The following is a 19,760-nucleotide window of genomic DNA, read 5'->3' as shown; positions in this document are numbered from 1 at the left end:
TTAGACCTGAATTCTTCAACAAACCTATATTCACCACCCAGATGTCTAATATATAACATATTTATCACTGTATTGGCAGATCTACTGTATATATAAAAATGTATCATAAAAGATGCATCAATTTCTGCTCCTCTTGTACTTTCTAGGCTATTTGAAGAGTTAGCAGCTTCCTATGAATGCTGACGGCCTTCAGAATCAATGTATTAATTTTATTCAGCTCTTTGGCATCAAGGTGCATTCCACGATATACAAAGAGAAAAGGACCACCCCAACAAAACTCCTAATCACCACTAGTGGAGAACCCTCAACAATAAGAAAATAATCAGTGGAATAACAAAAAGGTTTTTAAGCAAAACCAATGCTTGATCCTTTGATTCAGTAATACACAATAGAAGCTTCAAATGCCCTCTTATTCACAGAGGAGGATTCAGCTGCCGTGCTACTAACCAGGGCTCTAATGAGGGGCCACAATTAAGCCCATTTATTCACATTAAGTGTGAACTGTAAGTGGGCCTGCAGTCAGTTGACAGTCCTGGGCGCCTTTGTGTTACAAGAGCCGCTTTTATTCAGCAAACAAAGATGGAAAAAACACAAGCACCTAATGACTGAATCTCGTCGTCTCACCTCAGAGGTCCATGCACGCCAGTAGAAGCGTACGCACATGTGTGCTATTGCACACACATGCACACTCTTGTTCTCCCTCTCTAACAAACTGACTCAAAGGCTCCAACGCATCCAGGCTGAGTTGAGTCACTGCTTGTCAGAACGGTGGGGGCGGGGTTAAGACAGACTGACAGTGGGGCTCCATCTCTATCCTCTTATTAACGCTTAACGAGTGCTTTCCTCATGCAATATTCATCTCCGCTAATATCATCCAAGCTCTGAGCCAAGCTTGCTACTTATGTAAGGCAATTATGTAAAATATCAGACAGAGCCCATGTTCAGAATCTAACTGGAAGAGAGCTGTGGGACAATGACAGAAAGGAAGAGGGGGGTCTACAAGAGTGATCGGGACTGTAAGGTGTGAAGAACAGTAAGAGACACAAAGTAAAAGGAAATGAGTTCTTTCTGATTCCTGCCCTGTATTTTCTTATGAAAGTAAGCCAACATCCACCCACAGATGGCAACACCACAGATACCTGAAGGTTCCTCAGTGTCACTTAGGGAGAGCAAAGCAGAGGAGATGAACCAATCGGCACACTTTTACTACTCATCCGCAGTTAAAAAAGACACAGGAGGCATTAATTCCACGCACGGCACCAACCTTCATTCATCATCTCAATTCCTCACATCAACAAAAACCATAGCCTCATGCACAAATAAACAAACATACACTGATTTATGCATACTCGCACGCATACCCCACCCACCCCCTCAGGTCAAGGCCCTATGGGGGTCTGCACAGAAATAGGTCATTTGTCACACATGATGTCCCGGGGCAGGGGATGCATTATAGATGAGCCCAAACAGCATGTCTCAGTGAGCACTCACCACACAGCAAGGGACATAGGAGGGAGCAGCAGGAGGTGGGCAGAGAGGGCTGATAACTACTAAGGATGGGGATATTGGAATCGTAAAGCAAGACGAAAATCACTGCCGGCCACATTTCTGATCATAAAGCAAAGGAAAAAAAAGACTATTTGGCACAGCTTGATGTGAGCTACAACTGTACCTTTCTCAACTTTTAAATGAAAAGAGCTGAATTAATTTGAGGGGTATCTAATTTGTTATTCCCAAGTCTGCACCTGACTCTATAGTTAACCATCTGCCTTGCATATGAGATGTCCAGAAATCATCAGCCATCGTATGGATCTTAGGATTTGTGTCTATCTGCAATTCACGCCAAATTGTGGCATAGCTCTCTAGTCTTCCTTTTTGCTTTATTTCTGTAAATACAAACTATGAATGTGGACTCAGAAAGTCTGTTGATCTTCACTCTACATTGCTTTTATTTGGAAAGACAAAGGCCTATGGAGCGTAGTTGTTTGCTATGGTGTCAGGCAGGCCTAAATGAAGACTAAGAGAGAAAGGAAGGGGCTGTGCTGAGGCCGAAGTGAGTGCAAAGTGTGGGGAATGAGAGAGACAAGTCCACTGTCTTCTTCTGCACCCATCTGTTCTGAAAGTGCAGGTGGAGCCCTATTCACACTGCTCTGCGTGTGTGTGTGTGAAGAGGGGGGCAGGAAGAAAGGAAGGGCAGCGAGAAGGAGGGAGTGGAGAGATGGAAGGGCAGGGATGGAAGAGGGGGAGGACTCTTGGTGATCTCTCCTGAAGGGGATAATGGGAGACGAGCGCATTGCAATGGCTGCCATGTAGTACCCTCCCTGCACAAATAGCCAATCAGCAGCGCGCTCTGCCAGCCGGGAGGACGCATAAAAGAAGAACATTGCAGCAGAGGCACAGAAGGAGACTGCGAGAGGAGCAAGGAATTACACACAAAAACACAGCAGAACCAGAACACCCTCCCCTGGACACACCCTGCTGAGGATCACTGCTTCTCTTTTTTTCTGAACCATCACCCACGCCACTCGGAGAGAACGCTCTCCCTCATCATCATCCAGTAGAAAAGCCCTTTCTCCTCATTTCATCCTATAGAGGACACATACAATCTCAGAGGGCTGAGATCCCTTGGCGAAGATTGTATTTTTTTCCTTTTTTTCTTTTTTTTTCTTTTAAGTTTGACTCCTGACAGAACATAAGGGCCAAATAACATAAAGGCCGAAGAGCATATAAGAGACTCAGTCTTCAGATTCAACACCAGTGCAAAGGAGGACCTAGATTTCTTTCATTGTACGTCAAGAATGGTTACTGTACGTATGCCTCTATTTCTCTTATATTTGTGAGGGAGATGCTGTAGCTTACATTCTATCTCAGTCCCTTTGTGTACACATGTGATGCAGCTAGTCGTAGACAGATCCATGTAACATCTTTTTTGCTGTAACATGCTTCTTTTGTTGAGATTAAAACCCAGATCTGTGGTTATGCCAAGACATACACGAGTGTTGGGATTAATGTCAAAAGTTTAAGTCCAATATGCGATGCCTTATTATTACGATAAGATTAACAATCAATACAGGCAGTTAGTAATCTCATACTGAGTGATGCGCCATGCCGGCTGCGCTCCAGCCTGCAGTCATCCTCCGCGTTGAAAGAATTCTCTTTTTCTTTTTTTTTTTTTCCTGCCATTTTCTGTAGCACACGTTTTACGTTTTAGCATCATAGCTACTACAAGTGCCTAAATGTCGCAGCTCTGGTTATAGTTCTTTCGTAATAAGCAGTCAAGATGTAGGAATCCTGCAGGATCGGAGTGATGGAGAGGGAGAAATGCCATGAGGCGGTTCAGCGCGGGGGGAGGACGGGCTTTCTCTGCCTGGTGCAGAGCAAGGATGCTGGAGACGGCTTTCTGAGACAAAACATGATGCCTCGGAGGCTGAGGGCCCATCCAGCGAGGCAAAGGGAGGGGAAAAAAAGGGTCGAGTCACTCCGTGAGAGGGAGGGGGAGGAGAGAGATTACGCACCCATTGGTTAGCATTGAATCAGACAAAGTCCAAATTCCTCCGGGTTCTCGTTGCGATGTAACCGAGTAAATGGGCTGGAAATCTCAGAGGCCGCGACAGTAAAGGCCGCACACGGACATCTCCATTTTAAGCGCATTTCTCCGAGTTTCACAGCGCTCACGTAGGCTACAAGATGGCCATGCTTGCTCGCAGTGCGCTCGTCGGATGAAAGGAGACTGATAAATTAGCTTTGCTGTGTGCCGACGGTCGGGTTGGGCGTGTCTGCTGGACCTGAGCACCCAACAAGGGCCTTGAAGCCTCAAACGACCTATTCAGCTTTTCCTCTTCAAATGCTCTGCTTGAATGCAGTTTATCCAAACAGGCGAATTAAGACCAGACACGTTTGCATAAAATTATTGAAGCAAATGAATAACTAAGAAACAGAGAATAAGCGTAAAGGCTGAAGATAAAAAGCTTAATATTGTGCGCAGGAGAGCAGTATGTATTTATAAGAGTGAAACATAAAAAAAAAAATAATTTCGTTTTTTTGGTAATTGCGTAATTATTAATTAGAGCTTGACATATTTAAACATGATAAACTGTTCAGGCTGCTCAGTCTATGGCTAATAATAGTACACAAAATAAATTATTTAACACTCAGAGGAAACAGGACGACAGGCAGATAGTCCTCGAAAAAAAATAGGACCTGTAAGATCATTTCAAGGAATTTGAAATATTGCTCAGAAAAAGTGTGCAACACGGAGGTGGACAGGATCGGTCTGATTTGTTGTCCACTTTTTGTCTCGTTTCCAATTGCACTTGTGGTTTCTCTTCGCTCTGTACGTTACCTATTGTCCTTTTGCAGGCCTAGACAGTGTCACACCGACAGTGGCTCCCCTCCACATGGTCCGCAGTCTCCCATGCCTGTACCGCAGTGCCAAGCAAATAAAAGCGTTGAGTCAGATAACCTTTCCAAGGCACTTACACAATTCAAGGACAAGGACAGTCGAGGACATCACAGTAAAAGCAGCTGTTTGATCTTAAGTCGCACAGATTTAAACGTGAATCTTTAAGCCTGGCGTCAGAAATAAAACGTTTAAACGATTATAAGCGTAGGCTTAATGTCATTTATTTACAACTATGCTGGGTCCTAGGTCGAGACGTAAAATCCCATTCATATAAGCGGTTAAATGCCCTGTTGCCCACCACTTTATATCGTTAACAACAAATAAACCCAGCAGGCCGAGATAGAGTACATATCTTCCTCTGAGACTATAGAATTTACCTGTTTGCAAAATCCTAACACAACGACAGTGATAATTTCATAAAGAGTTAAATAATTCTATATTTTATCTGACAGTTCATTTTTAAAAAAATATATATATAATTGTGAATTAAGTGTGTATATATATATATATATATATATATATATATAAATATATATATAGTGAATTCAAAAATGCTTTATGTTAAAGGCAGTTATTAAACAAATAATTAAAAGAGCCCCGTTCTAAAAGAGGAAAAGTAACCCATTTTAAAGCGCTAATAAATACTTTGGATTTTATATTTGACCTATCGTGGCGTTTTTTAACTCGGAGCTGGTGACTGTAACAATCATTGTTCCCGGAGAGTCCTGCAGCCCCCTGGCCACGACACAAAGCGCCACTGTTTACATTAATATTCATAGCGCTGCCATAGCCTCTGCGAGAGAGAAGAGGAGGAACGGGTGGCTCTTTTGTTTGGTCGTTTCAATACGTTTATTCAGCAAATAGGCGCTCCGGTTCATGAATGCCTGCAGAGCTCACAAGTCTTGGCTTTTTAAAACAGGGAGAAATAAGAGAAAAAGACAAATCGAGATTTTCTGTTTTGCGTTTATCATACTTTAATTGTTATTGTCCTATTTTTATTTTTATTGTTTTTGCTCGTACTTCGAATTAAAACCATTATTAATAATAATAATGAGGATTCGGTGGTCTTCGGTTGATTCACGGCCATCGCCGGCCTCAAAATGAGACCGTCCGAAAGCCACTCCCTTTTTCAGCACGCTGGATAGCGACCCGCATGCTACGAGGACTTGCAAGATTTCTCTCCTTCGCCTTTGTCTGCTGTGATTTTATCAAAGCGGTGCACAGGCGCTCCTCCGAGAGCTGATATCTGTTAGAAATCTTTCATTTGTAGTCTGTGGAGTAGAGAATAGGATGGAGTCTGAGCGCATGGCTGACATGAGCTGTGACACATGTCGTCCTGTTGTGTTACAGCTGCCACCATGATCCCTTAAGCTGCAGAGAGTGTGGCTAATGCCCTTTGTTTGGGATAATCCTGTAATCTGTGTTATTTAGAAGGCTCATTTACACTTTAGCCTTGCATTTACTTTTGATTCATGCCTTCCAGAAAAAAGAAAAATTCAAAAACAAAAAATCTTTACATAACGCATTAAAATGTGAAATAGGGACAGGTTATGTCTTAAAAGAAGAAATCTTAGTTGTGATTCTAATTCCGTGTCTATCTAAATACATTTACTGTGCAACTGATGTAAAGATACACATAACACAGGCAGGGCAAGTGAATCTACCTCTACACTGAGCTTATAATTCCCTTGCGTGACCTTTGTGTCAAAACGCTAGATGTTACATCCAAACTGTAACCTCTAATGTGGTAAATCCCATGTTATGAGCTAAACTGGGAAAGTGTTATTCTTCCGTACATTATAGCCTGGAGTCCTTTAGTGCATTTGGAGCAGAAATGAATTGGGGAAGCTGTTTATATGCATCAGAAGACAGAGAACACAGACTGCGTTTACATTTAGTCTTGTAATGCTTCTGTGTTTTGTAATTTAATAGTGTACCGTGTAGGTGGAATGTGTGCTTGGCAGTGGAGGCAGGGCTCTCGTTTGCGTGCAAGTCTGGGTTCATGTGTTTGGCAGTGGAGGCAGGACTCTTGTTTGCGTGCAAGTCTGGGACCATGTGTAGGCGATGCTGATGCAGTACATTAAATATTAAGGGAGATCTCGCAGAACCCCAAAATAGACGAAAGCAGTCGAGGTGGGGGAACACACAGAGCTACCACAGCAAAATATTTTTAAAAATTGTCTTTATTTGGCTTGTTTTCATTCTTTTTAGACAGTGATTCAGAAAAATGGGTAATGAAAGGCAGCAAAGGATTTACACAATTAGGAAATCTAACTAGCCCTGGAGAGATCTTTGTATTTGTCACCAATACTTAAAACTCTCTGGAGTCACTAGCTGGAGTATGTGTATAGTTATAGCATATCGCGATTATTCATGCTGTTGTGCACCCATCCCAGTAATTTCTCTATATTACACAGTAATTGGGTTACTGCAATCCAGAGTATTTGCTTATTGTTGGTGGTGTATAAAATGAAATATGACAGCCTAAAAAAAATTCTATTTGTTTCAAATAACTTCCAAGCATTCTGTTGCTCTCGGTTTCTATATGAAAATCTTAATCTCAGTTGCTGCTTGTGTCAGCCAATCTCTGAGCCCAGCCCTTTCCTCGGTGGCTCTGTGAATTATATAACTTCACACTGTTCACTGGGAATGTGTGCTCTGCCATGCTGAGGGTTATTTTCGTTGGCGAGTCAAATTTGCTCTAATATGTTTTTTGTTTTTTTCCCCCTCCCTCGAAATGTCATATTTGGGACACATTCAGCTGTTTGTGTTTCTGTTAGTCAGATGCATCACATCACACAACAATGTACTAGGTTATTATTACAATGAATAACATAACCGCTTGACTCCACCTTATTTTGTCAAGACGTGTAACTCATTATCATTTAGAGGGGCACGCAAGTGATATTCACTTGCCATTACAGCTGGACATCAAAACCTTTGCTTGACAGATTGCTATTTTATGTCATCTGCTGTTTGTGCGTAGATGTGTGTTTGAAGTATTTTATTTTTAGGCTGCTTTAACTCTGTCACTGTGCTGCTTCGCCCCTTGTCATTGTCAATCTGACTTACTTATATTTCCTACAAAGCCATACAATACACAGAATAAAAGGCGGACGAATGTCTAACCTGTGCGCTCCTAATGAGAACAGACACACACTCAGCCTACAGTAAGAAAGCTTTTTCAGCCATTTGAAACAATGCAGTCTTTGAGGGGCTGTTACCTGGGCAACGTGAGTCAAGGTGAGGCTCAAAGCAAGACAGCCGGTCACAGAAGCAAGGGAAAAAGCAGGTTTCATTAGACAGACCTATTCAGAGGGACTAGAAAAAGAAGGAGAGCACATGAAATGACAAATACATTAAACACACAAAGGAAGAAATGAGTCCTTTTCAGTAAAATGAGTCCTAACACAGAAACAATGATATTTTTTTTTGTTTTAGAAGAGATGACATGAGGTTACAAGTCAATTCTGTCTGCTAACCATCCAGGTTTTTCCAATAAAGAAAAATATTTTTAAAATAACATCAATTGTCCATTAAAAGTACATGCTTCAAAGAGCTAAAGATAAATATGTGTTCCTGTTATACTGTTTAGTGATTCAAGGACACCTACAATAAGTTCTCCATCAAGCATGCAAATTTCAAAATAACTTTGAGGATTCATTAATTAAGTCCCATTGTTGCTTTTGAGTACACTGTAAGCATCCAAGAGAAGATTCATTTAGCACATTTGACTTGCATAACACCCACCCAGTTCTGCAGCAGCTCAATCCAGCAATCTGACATCAAAATTTACATTTTGGCCTCCACCACCACGCAAGCGTTATTTATTCAGACAATTTATGGAGTTACTGAGCTGCATAAAAGCTGAAATTTTATACTCAGAAATATACTGCAAAGGCACAGCAGGGCCATGCTATAAAGGTGATCGTTTTAGCGTCATGATTCAAAAACATGAATGCTCATTTATTTTGACAAGTGAAGGGAATCAAATCCAATTAAATGACTTTAGACCTTAAGTTAAAAAAATAAGTAAATGTGAGAATCATAGACTTACACATTTAGGTGGTTATTTTTAAAGCATGGTATGTAAGACTACCACAGTAATCTCATACAGTTGAATTATCTCCATCAGTTCAGTGTAGTTTAATGTGAACAGAGTTCACGGTCATTTCCTATGAAGGCTTATGCCAGATATGTTTCTCTAAACACCAAGCAGTAGGTGTTGCTTGTGAGTGAGTGGGTGGAAAATAATTCAGGAAGTTTTGTTTGCAACCAAACAGATGTTCCTTAAAATCCCGCGTGGCTAACGTTAAGCAAGATGGTGCACACCAGAGTAACACAGCAGACATGAGCATAGTACTGTACACTAACCCATACCCTTACTCCACTGTCAGCTGACCACTAGGAAACACAAAGGCAGAAGAGCAAACATGTAATCCTGATTTATCTTTTAACCAAACCGTGGTATTCTCCTTTTATTGTAGCACCAAATCCATTTAACAGTGCCGCTTTCTTCCCTTTGTCCATAATCTCGACCTCTGCCACTCCTAACTCCCCCCAGTCTCTTGCCAACCTTACACACACACACACTACTACCATCACTATTATCCATCCCTGTGTAATGATGTAATGGTGTTTGACCCTGGAAAAGAGTGGGGGGAGGGGAGGAGAAAGGGAAAAGGGACTGTGACATCTGCAGGACCAGAGGCAGACAGCGAGAGAGGAGGAAATATGGGGTCCAGTGGGGGTGGGTGGGGGATAATAAATCAGACCTGGTATCCGTCTCCATTTTAGCATTGCTGATTTCTGACCTTTCCTTCTGACAGTGACAAAGTGGACAGTCTGTGTGCGCGGTTATATTTGCATTTGTAAAATGGTGTGATAAATACTATATTTATATCAGCGCCGATCACCACCGTGTCTCTTTGTGAATTATGAATCTAACTCCACCCTCTTCCTCAGCAGATAATCAGCACCATGGAAACCCAGGTGTCCAACGGTCCAAGCGGAACCAGTCTGCCTAACGGCCCAGTCATCAGCACAAACGGCTCCACAGATGACAGCAAAACCAACCTGATCGTCAACTATCTGCCTCAGAACATGACCCAGGAAGAATTCAAAAGTTTGTTTGGTAGCATTGGAGAAATTGAGTCCTGCAAGCTAGTCAGAGACAAGATAACAGGTGCAAAACACTGTACATGCCAAAAAATATGCTTTTCGTTTGTTGTTTTGGAGAATCCCAAACTTCATGTATATCTTTCTCTTTGTTTCCAGGACAGAGTTTGGGATATGGCTTTGTAAACTATGTCGACCCAAATGATGCAGACAAGGCTATTAACACACTCAATGGTCTCAAATTGCAGACTAAAACAATCAAGGTAAGCAGAACTGAACAAATTTTGCTCTCGGTTTTTTTATTCTTCACAGCATGCTAGACAGAGAGAGGAAGTGTAGATTTTGTCAAGGGGGTTGCTGAAAGAGGCAGTGACAGACGTGACAGAGGGAGGGGAAGAAAACGGGGATGAGGGTGCAGAAGGCTAGAACAAAGGAGGTGAGGGAAAGGCTGAAAGAGGAGGAGAGAGTGGAGGTCAGAAAGCAAGGGGCGGACAGCATGCAAAGGTTATTGTGATGGAAATGTAATTAGGAAGCCTGACTGTGGTGCATGAGGGTCAGTCCAGGTTAGCCCATCTGCCTCCAATCTAGGCTAATTAGGGGGGCTCCTTTGTCCCAAAATCAGATGAGGGGGCATAAAAACTGATTCTCTCCATCCCCCGAACACAATAAAAGAAGATCAAAGATTGAGATGAACTGCAGGATTGAAAAATCAAATTTTTGAAAGAGCAGAGCAGGTGATCCTAAAACAGCTGTCCTTCAAAATGGCTTATGGCTGATCAAACAATTCGCTTGAAGTCACAGACTGTATAGGCTTACTTTTTGGATAAACAGACAGACAAATCGTATTTTATATTATATTAAAACTGCACATAACCTTGTGAATTTATTTTCACTCTAGAGCAGGAGTAATGAGACTGTCATGATAATTATTACACTGCAATGTTAATCATATAAGATCATTCATATTTAATGTATCTATACATAGATGACTCTGTCTGTAATTAACTGCTTTGTAATTTATTCTTAAATCTCAAAAATAATTCATGCGGCCATAGACCGGTTTCATCTTCCTGATTTTGAGGGAAGCTTCAATAGAAAGGGGTGAAGGTGTTAGGGTGGGGGCAGCAGTAGAAGGGTAGGGGGTAGCTCAAAGAGCAGAATGCCAATGACAGGATTAGAGGCCATATGGGCTTCAGGCACCATCTGTACTGTGGGAGCGACAGCGAGAGGGTTAATTATAGGGCAGCCTCTGTTCCCCGAACACAGTGACTCCCCCCTGACTCGTCCAGAACACCCTAATCACTCCAACACACAACCCTCCTGCTCATACAGTCCATCTGTGTGCACAATAGACACTAGTGCTTAGGAGTGATGGATAAAATCAGAACACCTGTATTCACACTGAAGATATCTACAATATATGTGTAGCACTTGTTATCACTGTTTTCTTTGTGTCAGAACAAACTAAAGAATAGTGCAACTACTTCTAAATACATTTGCATTCATTACACCATATACATGCAGACAAATAGCACGCGGGTGTGTGTGAAAACCACGTTTATATGTTATTGGGAATCTTGCAATTCTTGTGATGCAATCACATTGTTTGCTGTTTGCCTGTAGAGCTGTTCTTCCCCGGAGAATAGAGACAAAGGAAGGAGGCAGGACAGGGAGGGCAGCTCAGCCTATCTCAGACAACACTCACTCTGTCTCTCCATCACACACAAACACACCACTTTTAACAATGCACTGGACTGGACTATCTGTCACAGAAGTGCTCACGTGTTCCTATAAACACAAAAATGAGAACATGTCTATTGCTTTTACAGCCAATTAGATCCCACTCTGCACCACTAACTCAAAATGTTCTGAAAGTAGACCAACAGAAAACCATAAGGGATATAAACACAGATGTATTAGAAAATGGCCATGCACTAATTAAGTCACTGGTGAATTCAGGAAAATATATCAACTAAGGCTGATTTTTTTTTTTAAGTACAAAACAAAGCTGACACTCGGTGTGGGTAACGGTTACAGCCGTTATAGCATGTCTGCAATGCTCTCATTATGACTCTGATTAAGTCCACAGACACCAAACAGACAACTGGGTCTGTAAATGTCAAACAAGGAGAAATCGCAACTATTTTTTTGGAAACTCAGTCTAGTTTTAGCTAACATGTGCCTCCAGTCAAAGTGGTCAAAGGAGTTTGCAAAGAGTCAAAGTGATGGTTCTTCTTTATTCTGCTATTCCTTCTTCCTCTATTTTCTGCTATAAATTGTTCCAAACAAAAAACAAAACAAAAAAACAAAACACAGCGATTATGTTATATTGTGTGTTATAGGTATCGTATGCCCGGCCTAGTTCGGCTTCCATTCGCGATGCCAACCTTTATGTTAGCGGACTCCCTAAAACAATGAGCCAGAAGGACATGGAACAGCTGTTCTCCCAATATGGTCGGATCATCACCTCACGGATCTTAGTGGACCAAGTTACAGGTACTGTCAGTCAGTTTTTTGGGATAAACTATATATCAATGCAGCCCGTGTCAGACCAGTCACGCTTGCAGGAAGCAACACTGATGCCAAGGTAGTAACACTGTCCTGCTTTGCTATTCGGAGCAGGCATATCACGAGGAGTGGGCTTCATCCGGTTTGACAAGAGAAATGAAGCAGAGGAGGCCATCAAAGGACTGAACGGACAGAAGCCTTTGGGTGCTGCCGAGCCCATCACTGTCAAGTTCGCCAACAACCCCAGCCAGAAGACAGGCCAGGCCTTACTGACTCAGCTGTACCAGACTGCTGCTCGTCGCTACACGGGACCCCTCCACCACCAGACTCAGCGTTTCAGGTACTGAACCTTTACCAACCTCATATCACCCGATGTATGAGTCCCTTACTAACCAACAGATAGTCTGTAAATAAATATAATTTCAAGGCCAAGTCACAGGTTATCCTGCTCTGTCGTTGAGCTTAAGCAAACTCAATAATAGCAAATCCAACTTGTAATATTGCAAGTGTGTCAGCATTGTATTGTTTTAGTAAGACATGGAATATCATTACTGTGTCAGTAGCCAAGTCAGCAAGTTTTTCTAAACTACATCAGAGAATGGCTAAGAGTAAATGCATCTGAATATTTTTGAAGTGGCACATTCACAAATTAGTAAATGTGATCTAGTTTAACAATACAGAGAATGATTAAAGAATAAATAACATATTGTCTGTCACTATAATACATATTAAGCTATTTTTTTACGTTCTAGTAAAGAAGGAAATGGCAATATGGTGTCCCTCCTTCTCAATTTCTTTCTCTGACTTTCTTTTACACTGCAGTGTGATCCCTTCACTGGGAAAGGGACCCGATCCAAATAACAGCTCAAAACCAATGTAAGAAACCAGATTTTTCCCAAATACAACAAAAAAAGTAAAGTTAAATGAATGTCGCCTATACTTAATAGGCATTTAGGCATCATAATGATAGATGTTATCCACATCTATGTGGATAATTATGAATAAAAAGTTTTCCAAGGCTTCCAGCATGAAATATTTTTAAGGGACTTCACAAACTGTAGACACCCCCAGATTTGGAATGCTCACTTGCTCAGTATGAATACTTAATTTGAATAAGTAGATGTAAAATAACATATTACTCTGGAGCTTAAATAAAAACCAGCAGGCCAATTTGACACATCATCAGTTTGTGGTTGGATGGTTTGGGACTACGCTGCAGTGAAGGATGCCCTCTGGAGGCCAGCTGGTGAAGGAGCAACATGTTAACATGAAAGCCCCCCCTTCCTTGTAGATCTCATAACTAACTTCTGCATCCCCTTCATTCTCCCTCTTGCGTTGCAGACTCGACAATTTACTAAACGCCAGCTACGGAGTCAAGAGGTAAATGCCAAAGGTGTACTTTCAAAAGCATCCATGCCAAAATAAAATCTCAAACAAAGTGCCCGGAATACCACCTGCTGACTTCATCTCAAAATCAGATACTAGCCATAATTCTTAATGCCCACAACCCATTTAACCATGCTACAGAAGCAGCTGAGCCAACAAAACACTATCTGTAATTGCATTAGGCAATGATGCAGCATTCCGACAGCAGGGTATTCTGGCATGGCTTTGTTTAACCTTTTGTTCTTTTGTTTTGATTAATAGAAATAATTTCTATGTATTTATTTATGAACTAACATTGTCAGTTTCAGTTGCTTTAATGTCCCCTTTTTTTCACCAGCATGGACATACCAGATTCCGTTTGCGTCTCCTCTGTTTGCTCCAGTTTTTGTATGATTTGATTCCAATTTGCTTTTCATCCCTCTCTAGGTTTCTGTGTTTTGTTCAATACTGTGATTTCCGTTGAACATCGTGATTCATGTGTTTAATTCTTCCAGAGGCTTTGGTCAGCAGAGAAAATGAGAAAATATGCAGATTGTGTGGGTGTCTTGTCTCAGGGCTCACAGTGTCATTTTGTATGAAAGCAGGTAGTTTGGAGCCACTGTGGTGCCCACACATATTTACCTACATAACTGTGCAGGAGAGGGGAAGGAGATGGGGTCCCCTGACTCCATGCCTGACTACAAGCGTTAACATTTCTCAAAGACACACGCTCATAAGAGACAGTATAGAGCACTGAATGCTGTGTGGAACTTCAGAATGACACCCATGGTAGTTCTCCCACTCTCTTCCCCAGATTCTCGCCCATCACCATTGACAGCATGACCAGTTTGGCCGGCGTCAACCTTACCGGTCCAACTGGAGCCGGCTGGTGCATCTTTGTGTACAACCTGTCCCCTGAGGCGGACGAAAGCGTCCTGTGGCAGCTCTTCGGGCCTTTCGGTGCAGTCACCAATGTCAAGGTCATCCGTGACTTCACCACCAACAAATGTAAGGGCTTTGGCTTTGTCACCATGACCAACTACGATGAAGCTGCCATGGCTATTGCTAGCCTTAACGGCTATCGCCTGGGTGACCGCGTGCTGCAGGTTTCCTTCAAGACCAGTAAGCAGCACAAGGCCTGAGAGAGAGAGGCTGTTGCCGCCAGCTCCTTCGACCTGCAGGGAGAGCAGCTCCCTGTGCCATCACTCTACATGGGCCTGGACTGAGTCTCTCTCACACAAATTCATAAAAACGGAATCACAGACACGCAGATACATGCATACATGCACACACACGACACAAACATATCCATATGCAAGCATACACAAGTCAGAGTTTCAAGTAAACACACACTAGTGGAGTTTTTCTTTTCTCTTTACACAACATGCTAGTCCTTCCCTGTATTTGCCTGGATTGAATTAGAAGGGGTACGTAGCTGGTTTGTTGGGTAGGGGCAAGAGCTATCTATTTAGGAGACAGTCTAACGAATGTGACGGAGAATGTGTACTGAGTGCTTTGATTGAATTCAGGCAAATAGCGACAACTGATGAACAAAACGATCAAACAATTTAAGTGAACGAAATATGTGCAATTTACCCAAACTCTTACCCCACCATCTCTCCCATTATCTCGCTGGAGAGAATGTAGTCACTTTTTTTACACTTGGGCATTTTGAATCAGCAAGTTTTTTTAGATCAAAGAAAATGAAATTAAAAAACAGTGTTCTCTTATATACGTCTATTAAAATATAACTATATATTCAATATTTAAGGTGGTTATAATAGCCGAGTATGTAAGCATTTTCTAGAAACTTTGACTACTGTTTCCTGACCTGCATTAGGTGGTGCCTAGCGTAAAGGCAGTTTCTCTACCCTATCTGGGCTTGTTCAGCTCAGACCCAATATGATTTAGGTTAACTAGTGAATACTGGTCACAGAAAAGAGTAGTTCGAAGGCCATCAGAATCACTTTCCCTCACAGTCTCACAACAAACAACACAATAGTACACTTATGTATCACAGAAACACAGTTCAGTAACTAGAAGATTTACACATATTTAGTCCAGTAAAGCTGTATTTTTTCTAATCGGTCCTTAAGATGGATCTAATACAAGCAGACTGTCTGTGAACTTAGAGCAGAGTGGCAGGGCTCCCATGGTGACAGTGTTCATTAGTAAGTCTCCGGTGGCCATGAGAGAGAAGAGTGCGAGATGAAAAGTGTTTCACCATAACACAGCCACGTCGAAGGGAAATACCGGTGTTTTTTTGCTATTTGCATCATTTTCAGATGATTGTACTTTGCTCTGTCAGCCATCATCCGGCATGAGATCCTTTGTCAAAAGGTCAAGAGAAGACAAAGACAATTTGTTTCAATTTTAAATGCTTCTGAAAAAAAAAAAGGGTTACTACTGAAAAATTGTGAACTCAACAACGGCCAAAGCAGGTCTGCTGTGAAACAACACAGATGAGCAAAAACTCAAGAGCACCGGTATTATTCTTGAGTGCACAGATAGAAGCTCCCTGAACAAATGAGGTCAAAGTTTTACATTTCAGTAGAATATATGGGTAAAAATATGAATAGAGCAGATTAAGTAAACTGCAGTTCCTAAAGACTGAGCACTTAAAGTTGACTTAGAGTCATGTCTGTGAGTGATGATATCCAGCAATGTAAAGATTATCACTGATCCAGTGAGGAGAAATATTAACAGCTCCTCCAACTTTGCTAAACGCTCCTCAGTTTTACTTTAAAACCCTTTGATTCTCACAAAAGCTTCGCAGAAACTTTGAACTCCTGCCCTATCAAGAGATGACTGCACAAAATCAAGCTTGCAGAAAAGAAAGTGTCATAATTATACTTCTGTTTACAACAGAAAAGTATTTATTTATTTGCTTCAGATCTGTTTGGCACAACCACTAAAATAGCATTTCTAAAATATCCCCAACCCAACTGCATGAAGATTATTTATGGCACCCTTGATGAAACATTAAGGCCAACCCGTCTAGTTGAAATGTCTGTTAGAGCCCAGACTGATGATTTACCATGGGGGAGAGCTAATGTCTTTCAATATCAAGACAACTGCACACGATAATAGATTAAATAAGGTCAACTATATTCAAGACATTTTTGCTTTTTGCTTTTCTAAATGACGCTGTGTTAGCCAAAGAGGACGATCTCTTTGAAAGGATTACATTAGAGATAAATCTATTTTTATACATACAAAGGAACAAGACCTTGTGCTGAATTTTTACAGATTCTTAAGCTTGGAAAAATTGGGACATCGCATGGCTTTATTTTAAACCCTCTGATCTTTGCAGAGCAAGGGGGAACAAGCATGCGGTGTATGGGTGGGGATTTGGGGAGGGGGCGAAGGAACAATGTATCTCATACAAACTTAACTGTCTAACCATATCAAGACGATTGAAACCGAACCTAACAAGAACAAATTTGATGGAGAAAAAAATAAAGTTACAGGTAAACAGTTGGGGGTATAACCTGACAGACATATCTATACTTTTGACTGCTTAGACACACATACACACACATCTCTTGTCCTGAATTTGTGTACAGTGTTGCTTCAATGATGGTGCAGTGAAATGAAGTTCTTTGACTTGAGAATCCCAGATAAAGCTGCAATGAGCCCAGCTCATCACCCAGCTGGAAAATTCTATAAGCTGCTTGCAAAATTAAATAAAAAAGTAAAATGCAGATTGAAACAGTGACGCAGATTCACAACGAAGATTGAGCATGAGTCTTTACGATTAGATAGATTTGAGTTTTGCCAAAGAATTGCTTTGCAAGTCAGTACAAGAAGGTTCAATTAAGACCAACTATAATATTCTCTGAGTAATTGCTGTACAAATCGATGTTATTTATTGAATAAGGACCCTCTACAATTTCAGTTATCATTACTTTTTGAACGTATAAGTTGCGCATATCAGTTTACATTTATAAATCTTTAACTCACTAAACCAAAAGTGACAGATGCAAGCAATCCCATTTGCACACCTTTCATGCAGACGCCGAATGATAAGAGGCATATCAAAAATAAATGCGATGAATCAGTTCACCTCTCGACGAAAGAAAAATGCATCCTCCTATAATATTTCCCCCGACATTTATATCATCCGCTTTGTCTTGTGACTAATTTATCCTTCAAAACCATTGCACCACTTCAAATACTTACACAGGCATCTTTCAATCTGACTCATGCTGTTTCATCCCCTGAAATACTCTGAATGATTGTTGGTGGCGTGTCCAGAGCTGACCACATAAAAGGACTAATCTAGCTATTTTTGGTCATGCAATTTGAAAGAGATAGCACAGTAGGACTGAGCACTTGGTGAGACCAGTGATAGACGTTAGGAACAACCGAGATAACAGGCCACGTTGAGCTGCAGCTGGAGTTGTTTACCCAGCCATGTCCGATGTAGAACAGTCAACCCAAGAAACCAAACCCGCAGTCCAAAACGACCTTTCATACACAGTCTATACGAAGACCTACATCTGATGTACAGCAAAGAGCCAAGGACAATGGCAGGAAACAGTACTACACTGCTTGAGCAACAACAATAATCATTTAAAAAGACAAAAAAACTTTCCTATGGAACAGTAAGTGCAATGTGCTTTGTTTTTATATTGACTGAGAACAAATGATATATATTTTTTAAAAAAGAAATTAAATGTCACACTGAAATGGTTTGCGGAATCGTGAAAGGAGCAAAAACGAACAGACTCGTTAAGAAATCAAACAAGCAATGAGAGCTCTGATCTCAAAATTGCCATAATCACTTCCTCAGCCCCTAATTTGTGCTCTGACCATGCTAGCTCAAACTGCATTATTTGGCTGTCTTAATAGAGCAATTCTCAATGACCTTGAAAGGAATACTGTCTAATATATCATCAGTTTTAGCCCATGTCAATTTCAAATATCATTTTTCCTGTAATTTATTGATTTCATTTACATATCAAGACTCACATGTTAAATTAGTGTATTTGTGTTGTTGATGTTTCCATAGAGAACACACATGGGTCAAAGATTATGTTTGGTTGCATTGATTGGGTAAAGTTTGTTATTTTCCTTCCATTATTTAATTAGTTGCAGTTTACAGTGTATGCAGATTTTAGACTTAGTTAGATTTTTTTCTTTCAATCAATCTGTGTTCAATTGTGTTTGTAAAGTCTGTGGTAGCTTTTGTTGCAACATAAAATAATTTAAACAGAAAAAATTCAAAATAGCGCCAACAAACTTGTATTATTTGGGCGACTTTAAGCTTGTAGTTTTAACTTATTGTTAACTTAAAAACTATTTATTATGATTATTATTATTGCCTCGTATAAAGTATGTTTTGTGTATATTTATGGTTTATTTCATTATATTTGCAAGTTTAAAAGATTTTAAGTTTGCCAAAATTGTGGTTACACCATTTCGTTTCTTAAAAGGGGGACAAATAGAAAAACAGCTTTAGAAGTACGATTTGGAAACGTTCTCCATAGTCAAAGAATGCACTGCTATATTTAACTAATTGAAGTGTATAAACATACATGCTTTGTGCTAGATGTTATGCCTTTACTGCCTGTGTTCTGTTTGTCTTGTTAAATGAAAATCTTTTAATTATTTAATCTTATCACAGTCTTGTTTTTTCAACCACTCGGTGAACCCCTGAGACACGGCACAGCCCCTGTAGCCAGGCTTTGGCCCATCTGAGGGTCCTTCAACTAGCCAGGAAGGGAGGGATTTGATTTGATATGCTCACAAGAAGCTTTCTTGTTCATGCTGATGGTTTGATTTACAAAATGGGATATTAGGGGTTCAGTTTACATAGCTGCATTGTATACTGAGATCACCTGTATCGATTTCAATATCAATTTGTGCTTCTTGAGCCTCATTACACAATTGGAAACCTAACCAGGAGCTCCAACAAAATAGTGCAGAGCTCAGAAAAGCTACAGGAAGGTTTCCTTGGGAGTCTTTAGGTACTGAAGGGGTGAGTGGTCCTTCTGTTTCTCAACCAACTGTATTTTGTGTCTATTTATTTAGAAGAGGGGACGCAGTAACTTAGTGATGTTTTTCTTACATTTTTCCTGGAATGGTAGAACAAATCAAAGGTGAAAATGATCAAAACAGTTCCGTTGACACCAATGGTCTGCGGAAAAAAAAATACAAAATCTCATACTTCCAAACATGACCAAATGAACAATGTCAAAATTTAACAAAGAAAAAAAAAACCTTTCAGTTTAGACTAGGATATTTATTACTGGGATTTCAGCTGAAGACGCTTGAAGACTTTTTCATGGAATTGTTTAATTATTTGTACTTTACATGCCAGAAAAAAAATAAAATAAAAGCTACAAATACAAGCGGCTCGATT

At 40.7% G+C, this 19,760-nt stretch overlaps 2 protein-coding genes across 14 annotated transcripts in view; one reads left to right on the top strand and one right to left on the bottom strand.

Annotated features, from left to right (window-relative positions):
• Positions 1 to 4,361, bottom strand: part of dock6 (dedicator of cytokinesis 6) — a 41,992-nt gene extending 37,631 nt beyond the window's left edge. The window contains exon 1 of the mRNA XM_025906338.1: positions 4,343 to 4,361. The gene's annotated coding sequence lies outside the window, so the exon portion shown is untranslated. The remainder of the gene's footprint in view (positions 1 to 4,342) is intronic.
• Positions 2,234 to 19,749, top strand: elavl3 (ELAV like neuron-specific RNA binding protein 3). Of its 13 annotated transcripts, none has more exons than XM_019357798.2 (8): positions 2,234 to 2,807; positions 9,368 to 9,587; positions 9,680 to 9,783; positions 11,863 to 12,016; positions 12,140 to 12,368; positions 12,851 to 12,904; positions 13,370 to 13,408; positions 14,187 to 19,749. In XM_019357798.2, the coding sequence occupies exons 1-8, from the start codon at positions 2,799 to 2,801 to the stop codon at positions 14,533 to 14,535; spliced, it is 1,158 nt and encodes a 385-aa protein (XP_019213343.1). In that variant the 5' UTR covers positions 2,234 to 2,798; the 3' UTR covers positions 14,536 to 19,749. The 13 variants fall into 13 exon arrangements, with proteins under 13 accessions (XP_019213343.1, XP_013125041.1, XP_019213346.1 ...); XM_013269587.3 differs by having other exon boundaries at positions 2,235 to 2,807; positions 14,208 to 19,749; XM_019357800.2 differs by having other exon boundaries at positions 2,242 to 2,807; positions 9,371 to 9,587.
• Positions 19,750 to 19,760: the final 11 nt, after the last annotated feature.

The sequence above is a fragment of the Oreochromis niloticus genome, linkage group LG4, assembly GCF_001858045.2.
Source record: "Oreochromis niloticus isolate F11D_XX linkage group LG4, O_niloticus_UMD_NMBU, whole genome shotgun sequence".
Lineage (NCBI taxonomy): Eukaryota > Metazoa > Chordata > Actinopteri > Cichliformes > Cichlidae > Oreochromis > Oreochromis niloticus.
This window is presented reverse-complemented; position numbering and strand designations above follow the sequence as displayed.